The sequence below is a fragment of the Denticeps clupeoides genome, chromosome 15 (genome assembly GCF_900700375.1).
Source record: "Denticeps clupeoides chromosome 15, fDenClu1.1, whole genome shotgun sequence".
NCBI lineage: Eukaryota > Metazoa > Chordata > Actinopteri > Clupeiformes > Denticipitidae > Denticeps > Denticeps clupeoides.
Window position 1 is genome coordinate 5,795,037 of NC_041721.1, and position 10,195 is coordinate 5,805,231.

General features: G+C 44.0%; 1 protein-coding gene across 2 annotated transcripts; it reads left to right on the forward strand.

Annotated features, from left to right (window-relative positions):
- Positions 1 to 371: 371 nt before the first annotated feature.
- ildr1a (immunoglobulin-like domain containing receptor 1a) lies at positions 372 to 8,990 on the forward strand. 2 transcript variants are annotated; one of them, XM_028954806.1, is made up of 8 exons: positions 372 to 668; positions 1,392 to 1,562; positions 1,938 to 2,087; positions 2,514 to 2,633; positions 5,755 to 5,901; positions 6,027 to 6,155; positions 7,058 to 7,770; positions 8,032 to 8,990. In XM_028954806.1, exons 1-8 carry the CDS (start codon positions 620 to 622, stop codon positions 8,062 to 8,064), a joined length of 1,512 nt encoding a protein of 503 aa, XP_028810639.1. In that variant the 5' UTR covers positions 372 to 619; the 3' UTR covers positions 8,065 to 8,990. The 2 variants fall into 2 exon arrangements, with proteins under 2 accessions (XP_028810639.1, XP_028810640.1); XM_028954807.1 differs by lacking the exon at positions 372 to 668 and having other exon boundaries at positions 1,389 to 1,515.
- Positions 8,991 to 10,195: the final 1,205 nt, after the last annotated feature.

Consider the following 10,195-nt stretch of genomic DNA (forward strand, 5'->3'; position numbering starts at 1 on the left):
TCAGCGATCTTCAGAGGAAAAAAAAAAAGAGCACCTGCATTCAATCCATTATTCTTCTGTAAACACCCATTTCTAGTAATATGGGCAAAAAGATAATGCAAACGGAAAAACAATCTTGTGTTAAATAATCAAAAGAGACAAGACTTTGGTAAGGTTACTTTAAGTTTATCATTGAAAGTAATTTTTCAACTTGTCTTGATTTCAGTTTACTGGCATTTGCCATCTAGTGTTGCAATCTGGTACGGCGCGCGTGAGAAACATAATGTCATGTGCATCTTAGAAATATAATTTTTATTATTATATTCATTTCTCTTTCACACAAGTTAGTGACAGATTAATATATGCTTGCATTTACACATTTCATACGTTCCCGGGGAGCGGCGCGGCTACGTCACACGCACACCTGTTTCGGGGCGTGGCCAGGATGACACCGCGGCAGGTGAGGTCACCGCGAGTCGGCGCTTCCGGGGACAGGCGCCGTCGCTCAGCCCGGGACGGAGGGACTCCGAAGCGGGCCGTTCGGATCTGTTCGGATTTTCTTTTTCATTTTTTTGCGGCAAACTTTTGAATCAAAGTTGGACTGAAGTGCAATTATTTTTTTTCTGGGTTGGGGGGAATCATGGAGCGCCTGGTGTTGCCCGCCCTTTTATTCTGCTTTCTGTCTACAGGTAGGTCTTCGTCGCCCTCCGTCTTTTAGTCGCAGTTCACGTTGACACGTTTGACCAAAAGTATTAAACAGACTGGAAAAAAAACCTTATCTTAACCCCAGAATATTTCTGTTTACATTGAGTCGCCGTCAACGAAACTGCGACGTAAACAGACCGCGGCCGTCCGCCGGTATCGGTCACGTGATTTAAACTTTAATTGAAATTCTTAATGAGCCTTTTTTCTCGCCGCTCGACCCTTTGGGGGAAGCAACACATGTACATGAAAAGGCTTAATAACATTAAGCCTCTCTCATTTGGCGCTTTATGCAATTACCAATTGTGTTAATTGTGTTAAATTAAACAATTATTTTATAAATAAGCAACTGGTTTTGAAATGTAGTCAGGTGGTAGGAAATTTTCCCGTTTGAGGTACATAAATGTCAAATTTGGGAAATGTATTTTCTCATGACCATTCTGGCAAAATGATACAAATTGATGCTGCCCGAGTTTACAGCACAGAGTCTATTCAGTTGACGTAGCACAGCAGTTTATTAGAAACGTGCTCAGCTCTCGACCAGACATTCTACAGTTGCGTTGAAACCAAACAGACTGAAGAATTTCCTGGTTCCTTTGTCTGGGTTTCCTGTTTGTCAGGTTGGACGACTAATCTGCCCTTTCCCCCTCCCGTCCCTGTCGTTCTTCTCTTCCTCTGTCTGTTTCTGCTCCTGCCTGTCACACAAACAGAACTGTTGGCCGTCCAGGTGATTGTCCCCGAAACAGAAAGGCGCACGCTCCTCTTCGCCTCGGTCACCCTGCGCTGTGATTACTCCACCTCGGCCAATCTTCAGGATGTGCTGGTGACGTGGAGGTACAAATCTTTCTGCATGGACCCTGTGCTGCAGTACTTTTCCACCGGTGAGACCCCGCATCATGGTCCTGAACCCCTTCTGTGGCTTTAGAGCCTCGGTTCGCGGCATTTGCCTGTAATACGTGGATGCGATTTGTCACGAAAGTCAGTGTCCTGGTGTACATTTACGTTTACATTTATGGCATTTATCAGACGCCCTTATCCAGAGTGACTTACAACCATTAGTCACAGGGACAGTCCCCCTGGAGCAACTTAGGGTTTAGTGTCTTGCTCAGGGACACAATGGTAGTAAGTGGGGTTTGAACCTGGGTCTTCTGGTTCATAGGCGAGTGTGTTACCCACTAGGCTACCACCACCCCTGGTGAACACCTTTGTCCAGATCACATATTACTTTAAACTGACTAAGGTTTCTGATCCTCCAGCGTACCAGGCTGCCCTTCAGATGGGTCAAGACCCAACCGATGACTGTCCAGACCGGCAGAGGACACTGCGGACCGTGGCGCAGAAGAAAGGCACCCAGGAGGCAGTGCTGGGATATGAATATCAGGGACGGCATATCACAATTCAAAACAGTGAGTGCACCATACTCCCACATGCAGTACTGTGCAAAGGTCTTGACACAATATGGACCAGTGAAAACATAACCTGCAGTTATAAACTGTAAATGTGTTGAATTTATATTGTCCACTCAGGACATTAGAAATCAGCCAATTTGGTCGCACATGCAACATAATTTCTCATTGGTGCAAGTAAAAAAAAAAAAAAAACTCGGATGTTGCACTGGTCTCTGTAAATTCCCTGTGGTTCATGCAACAGACACATATTAGGAACATATCATATTCTAAACCAATCAGAGATCATAAAGGCAAGTGCTGTTAAAAAAGTTAGTCTAGAAGCCTGCCGATTCAAATGTAGCCTCTATATATATATACACATTTTTTTTGTACGCATCCTTTTTGTCTTCTTAATGTGTTTATGTATGTATTTGTTTCCCTCAGAGGCTGATCTGGCCATTACCGAAGTGATGTGGTGGGATAACGGCATGTACTTTTGCTCCATTGACGCGCCTGGAGACACTACCGGGGACTCCGATAAGGAGGTCAAACTCATCGTCTACAGTAAGTGAAAAGTCTGACCAAGCAGACTCCTGTCAGTATGTCCTGGATGAATATCAGTATTCATTGATCCAGTGAAAAGGACCCCTTTCCAGCTATTTTCATTTGGGATGCATCAGCTGAGAAATTCTGGGACAATTTGATACCGACGTTTAAAATAAAAATGTGCCTATGTTTTGATTATTATCCTGATTGTTAAAAAGGAATTGAACAGTTCACAACTCACATGTTGTAAACAATGAATTGTTAATGAAGTTATCATAATTATAAACATAAAAAGGCATGCTGATTAGTGGCACAGGCACTTGTGCATTTAAAATCAGCCTTTTTGCTCATTGGCAAATATTCAGGGCTGGGCAAACCTTTAAGCTCAGGGGCAATATTAACTTTTAAAATTTGTCGGACGGGGCGGGCCAGCACCCCATTTAGACACATCAGACATAAACATACAAAAAGGCCTTACAGGGTTAATATTTACATTCACTTTTAGTGGGAATCCTTTTTCTGATCAGCCTTCACTTCGGAGAAGTGACTAGACTAAGAAATGAGGATGTAAATAGTTGGGTGTTGCATGTTGAGATGTGTGTTATGTGGGGGTTAAACACGGTTTAGTGTACGGCGTTTGCGTGGTGCCAGAGAATAAGAGCAGCCGCGTTCTCGCTAGTCAGTATGTAAAAGATGGCCGTGTTGGACTGTTTATTTTGGCTACCAGCTTGTTCAACTAAAAAGCTCTTATTCCAGCCAGAATGAGCGCCGAGCGAAAGCTTCGCCACGTTATTCAAATGTGCACACACCGCTCTTTTACTTTGTCAAGAATATGTCGTTTGTACACTTGTTAACATCATGGCCAAAGTTGTCCCACACCTCGGTTAAACCAGAACGTAATCAACAGTCCACTTCAACTCACCTCCTCACCGTTTTTGCATCTTTCTCGCTAGTCAAGTGATACACTGTCATTGTGATACAATGTCCTCTGCATTTAACCATCACCCTTGGTGAGCAGAGGGCAGCCATGACAGGCGCCCGGGGAGCAGTGTGTGGGGACGGTGCTTTGGGATTCGAACCGGCAACCTTCTGATTACGGGACCACTTCCTTAACTGCTAGGCCACCACTGCCCTGCACAAGTCAGTGTAAAAAAACCTTCGGGTTCAGGTGAAGATCTTCAGCTCCATCTGCAACTGATGCGGCACCGAGTGGAACACCAGGCATTACAGCAGTACAGTACAGTTCAAACGTTCAAATCTATCGTTCAAACAATAGATAAATTACATTAAAAAAAAAAAAAAATTTAAAGTACAAGTACTTGAACTTGATTGTCACCTCAACCTTGCTGAGAGGCAGCAGGAGAAGGAACATTGGGCCAGTACATTTATCACTGCATGTAATGTGTTTTATAGACACACTCTGCTTTTTCAGAGTTTCATTTCTATCGTTTTACTTGGACGTGCGTGGTAAATGAGCAGTCAGGTGGTGCATTTTATTTAGCGCAAAAATGGGTGCTGAAACAGAGGCTGGCCAATGCCAATCATGAAGGCAAAGTCTGAGGTGTGGGCAAAAAATGTCATAAAAAAATTTACAAGTAACTCAACATGCTGTAGTCAAGTTGTCCGACATCCGCCTGATTTTGGCTTTTAATCCATTCTGTCTATTTGATGGGTCCAGGCTACTTTACTTTATTTTGCAGATGCTTTTATCCAAAGCGACATACAAGAGGAAGACACCAGCAATTCTCGTTCAATTTCTATAGAATTTTGAGTTTACAAAAGCCCTGATAAGGCCTAACTTGTCAGCAAAGAGCATGCTCGGAGATTAAGTGCTAGACAAAGAAAAAATGATTTTATTTGTCTGAAATACTTTTTGAATAAGCGGGTTTTCACCTGCTTCTTAAAGGTGGTAGTAGTCTCGGCTAGTCGAATGGAGGAGGGCAGGTTGTTCCACCAGCCAGGGACAACAAAGGAGAACAGAGTTGATTGGGATCGGAGACCCCGTGAAGGGGGAATTTTTAGTCTCATTTCGTTTGCTGATCTGAGAGAGCGTGCAGGAGTGTAGCTAGGTAGTATTGTATTGATATAGGAGGGTGCCCTGTAGGCAGCATCAAGGATTTAAACTCAATGCGAGCAGCTACCGGGAGCCAGTGGAGGGAGGTAAGAAGAGGTGTAACATGGGTGTATTTCGGCTGGTTGAAGATGAGGCGGGCTGCCATATTTTGGATCATCTGGAGTGGTTTTATGGTGACTGCAGAGGCTCCAGCCAGGAGAGAGTTACAATAGTCCAGTTTGGAGATGACCATTGCCTGGACGAGGAGCTGCGTAGCCTGTTGCGAGAGAAAAGGCCGAATCTTGCGAATGTTGTAGAGAGTGAACCTGCAGGATCTGGAGATCGCAGCAACGTGATGGTTCAGACTCAGTTTGTCATCAATCCAAACTCCAAGGCTTTTTGCAGACGCTGTGGGTGTTAACAGTAGCGAGCCTATTTGAATTGAGAGGTTTTGCTGAGGGGAGTTGTTGCCCGGAAAGATCAGAATCTCGGTTTTGGATAGGTTGAGTTGGAGGTGTCGCTCAGACATCCATGCCGATATGTCTGAGATACAGGCCGAAATTTTTGTTGCTATAGTAGCATCTTCTGGTGAGAAAGACTATTTGTCTGGGTGAGCTGGGTGTCATCAGCGTAAGAGTGATATGAGAAGTGACTCACCTCTTTTGGCGCGCTTTTAAACTTAAAGAAATATCTAGACCACGGCCAATCAAAGGTGGGCCCCGCCCTTCAAGATCTCTGATTGGCTTAGAATATGATATGGACCTATTATGTGTCTGTTGCATGAACCACAGGAAGTTTATGGAGACACGATTTGGTCGCATGCGCAACCAAATCTCACTCTAAAGACCTGATTATTAGTCTAAGAGGTTAATATGGGCCGATTCCGATATACAGCTGATATATCAGTGGGTCCCTAATCTGTACCTGTTGAGTCAACATTGTTCCATATTGCAAGTAGTTCTGAAATGTATTATATCAAATATTTAACCTGTACCCCATCCAGGTTATATCTATCCAAAATGACACTGTTGTTTTAAACATACTTTCAGTGCTCTCCTAAGTGTTTCTTCTGAATGCCTTCCTCAGATTGGCTCACAGTGCTCTTAATCATCCTCGGTGGGCTGCTACTCATCATCCTGCTGGGTGTGTGCTGCTGCCAGTGCTGCCCTCAGAAGTGCTGCTGCTACGTCCGCTGCCCCTGCTGCCCTAAGCAGTGCTGCTGCCCTGAGCAAGGTACACACACACACACACACACACACACATACACACACACACACACACACATACGTACATTGATAAGCTATACACACTTAAGACACTCACTAATGTGCACAGCTTTTTGGTTGTGTGTTTTGTAGCGGTGATGCAGTACAGAATGATAAAAGAGGCTCAGAAGGCCATGTCTCCCTGGATGAATGGAGGCCAGCAGATCTACGCCCCTCTCAGCACCCATTCCTCCATCCAGATGAACCCCATGCTTTATCCAGGTCAGGTGATCACGCTCTTTCTATTACTATTATACCATAATATATTATTGTTTATTTATTGTTGTTTATTGTTTATTTATTATGTACTATCTGTATATTTTACCTTTCAGTTTCTACTGCACACTGATATGCACAAAATAATTGACATTTCATATTTCAAATAATGAAATAGCATGGCTGATTTTCACATGTATTTTATATATGTGTTTATTGTAAAAGTATTCAGAATACATTACTTTATTCAGTAATGTATTCCATTACAATGACACAGTACAGGCCAAACGTTTGGACACACCTTTTCATTCAATGTGTTTTCTTTATTTCCATGACCATTCAAATTGGTAGATTCTCACTGAAGGCATCAAAACTATGAATGAACACATGTGGAGTTATGTACTTAACAAAAAAAGGTGAAATAACTGAAAACACGTTTTATATTCTAGTTTCCACTAGAATATCCACCCTTTGCTCTGATTACTGCTTTGCACTCTTGACATTCTCTCGATGAGCTTCAAGAGGTCGTCACCTGAAATGGTTCTCCAACAGTTCCCAGAGGTGTTTAGCACTTGTTGGCCCCTTTGCCTTCACTCTGCAGTCCAGCTCTCCCCAAACCATCTCGACTGGGTTCAGGTCCGGTGACTCTGGAGGCCAGGTCACTTTTTGTTAAGTACAAAACTCCACATGTGTTCATTCATATTTTTGATGCCTTCTGTGAGAATCTACCAACGTAAATGGTCATGAAAATAAAGAAAACACATTGAATGAGTGTCCAAACATTTGGCCTGTACTGTACATTTATGGCAAAGTATTGAGTATTCATCTCTACTTTTTTACCAGCCCTGTTGATGCTAATTTCACTCCAGGTATAAATTTATGACTGATAATTTTATGCATGCCATTAGGTTCAGCTTCAGGAAAGGGTCCCATGACACCCATCCCCCTGCCACCACCTCACCCTGGTATTGTGAACATGCCACCTAGCTTTCATGGCAACGGCAGCATCGCTGGTGGAAGTGGACCAGGCACTAACCAGATGCTGGACTTCCTGGAGAACCAGGTGCGTGGGATGGACATGACCAGCCCCATGCTACCCCCACAGCAACCTATCCCCTTGCAGGCAATGCCCCCACCTCCCCAGCAAATGCCCAGAAATGTACCGTTTTCTGCCGGGCCCCCTAGCATGCTTTCAGCTCTTGATGATCCCCCACGGCGACCCCCGCCAGGAGGGAACCGAAGAGGTCCGCCCCGTTCCAGCGGCTCATCCAGTTATGGGGATCCTCGCCACGACGAACGCTCACGTTACCCAATGGCGCGTAGTTATAGCCAGGAGGATGTGCTGGATAACCATAGAGGAGGCGGCAGCCGGGGGCCTGGGTACCGCCCACGTTCCCGCTCCCGTGATGACCTGCTAGGCGAGTCCCACCGTGGACCTCCACGTATGGACAGGAACTACCCGCCTCCTAATGGCCACAGAGGGTCATGGAGCTCAGCTAATGATGAAGACAGCAGGCGGGGTGGAGCTCGGGGCGGCCGAGGTGGGGACTGGGACAAGCCCCCCAGCTACAGAGAGTACGAACCAGGACAGAAACCGGGCAAACGCAACCACCAGTACTCCGTAAGGGACCACTCCGATGTTCTATAGCACACGCTGTCACTTCTCATGCTTTCATCCTTGACCTCTGACCATCCATCCTGCCCTCCTTTCTTTCTTTCTTTCTCGCTCGCTCTCTCTCTCTCTCTCTCTCTCTCTCTCTCTCTCTCACACACACACACACACACACACACACACACAGTCAGTTGCAGAAGCAAAGTAGTTATGTAGCTCCTGAGGCATCTTAGTCAGAAACTAACATGGTCCCCTGTCTCTCTGTCTCAGGACCAGAGCTCGCACAACAGCATAGTGATCTGAGGCCATCAGGACCTGCCCGAAAGCCAACTGCCCTGCACCAAACCTGGGACTTGTGTTGCCGTAACTACCATGATTTTGGTTAGATCTGAAGGAGGTGCACTTGGACTGTGTGTAGGGGTTTCCCGCTATGTAAGATAAAATACTGTAAATAATCTTAGAACGCCATCTGCTGGAGGAATAGTGCATTAGACAGAATTTAGACCACAGATTGCACTGACCACACTTTTTTTCCCTTTTAATTATGCTGTATCTTTGTGTCTACCTACCTATTTTATTTAGAAAGAGGTTAATGGATTGACTCCATGGCAGGTAGAAATTCTTATATTTTGTCTCAGGTGACTTGGTTTTTTAAATGTTACCTTAAAAAAAGCCATAAAAATACCCCTACATATTTTTAATATGACTGTGTTGTGTGTGTGTAGCGTTTTCTATTACTCCATTTTTTGTGGGTCCTAAATAATAACATATGAGCCTGTTAATGAAATGCACTGAAGGAATGAAGGAAGGAAATCATACATGTCATTGTAGATGTCATGGTGTCAAAAGCGTGCATTTTAAAATTGAGCCAAAGTTCCGACAAATATTGAGGTTCTGCAGGGTGTTGTTTTTACGGTCATCTAGCATATCTTTCCTGTGGGCTACTTGTTACAAGAAGCAGTCCAATGGGATTTTTCATTTTTTCCTATTGGTTTTGTTTATGATTGTAAATATTGTCTAATCCATCTCTAGCTGGGAAAATAACTGTCATTGTGAATACTGGTTGTGAATACTTGTTTTTTAGTTTTTCTTCAAAAGGACAGGCCAGTCATAAGGGTGGTTTCTTGTTACATTTATTTTAACCAGCCTGGATGTAAATGCCAAGCTGAAGCAGTTGCTTTTTTGCCACACTGTTACAGAAAGTCAGCAATAAACAGTTACAAAAATCATGTGTTTTCATATTTCTGTAAATCATTATATATTGTTGCTATTTTTAAGCCTTGTGATATTTACATTTACATTTATGGCATTTATCGGACGCCCTTATCCAGAGCGACTTACAATGAATAGTTACAGGGACAGTCCCCCCTGGAGCAATTTAGGGTTAAGTGTCTTGCTCAGGGACACAATGGTAGTAAGTGGGATTTGAACCCGGGTCTTCTGGTTCACAGGCGAGTGTCTTACCCACTAGGCTACTACCACCATGATATTAGTTTAAATAGCCCCACCTTCAATTTCTGTCCCCTAGTGGTGACATTTAAATTTTATTTGTAGTAGAGCATTTTGAATAGTGTTATCAGATCTTGTCTTGGCTATATAGGGGTGGTAGTAGCTTAGTGGGTAACACACTCACCTTTGAACCAGAAGACCCAGGTTCAAATCCCACTTACTACCATTGTGTCCCTGAGCAAGACCCTTACCAGGGGGGGACTGTTCCTGTAACAACTGATTGTAAGTCGCTCTGGATAAGGGCGTATGATAAATGCTGTAAATGTATATGAAAGTGAAATTGATTCATTTAGGATTTGATAACAATCTTAAAATGTAGAGAATAATGATGCCTTGTTGCTGAGCTTATAAAAGCTGGGAATGAGCACTCAATTCTTAAAAATACCCTCAAGGGCAACTGTCAGGAGTTAGATAAAAATAGGAGTTAGATTAAATAAACACTTAGCTGAAGGAGTCCAGTCCATTGCCAACTCCAGCAGCTTGCACAGCAAGGACGTTCACAAGCTGAAGCATAATGGGATCCTCGGCATCTTGTCCAGCAGCCCTGCCGCCTTCGGTTTAGTTTCTGGGCACCAGTAAGTGGGAAAAGACTGAAGTGTTGTTGCTACACTTGAAGATTTGTCCTTGAAGTGCTCTCGAAACTTTTTGCTAGCAGTTGCTGACTACTTGCATAAGTTGAGGAGCTGACTAACAAACCTGCAGGTGACAGCTGTGGTTTCACAAGGCCAAGTTACAACAATTACATTGATGGCATTTAGCAGTTCTCTGGGCCCGGGGACACAATGGTAGTAAGTGAAGTGGGGTAACTGTGGTCTTCTGGTTCACAGTGTTACCCACCAGGCTACTATGCCACCCACAATATAAAACGTACCCAACTTCCATAATTCTTTACAATGTGATGTAACAGAGTGTAACTGGTGGCCGT

Coding starts and splice junctions, on each gene's coding strand:
- ildr1a (XM_028954806.1), top strand. CDS start 620: ATGGAGCGCCTGGTGTTGCCCGCCCTTTTATTCTGCTTTCTGTCTACA. Junction 6,156..7,057: donor GAACCCCATGCTTTATCCAG/GTCAGGTGATCA, acceptor GCATGCCATTAG/GTTCAGCTTCAGGAAAGGGT. Junction 7,771..8,031: donor AACGCAACCACCAGTACTCC/GTAAGGGACCAC, acceptor TCTCTGTCTCAG/GACCAGAGCTCGCACAACAG.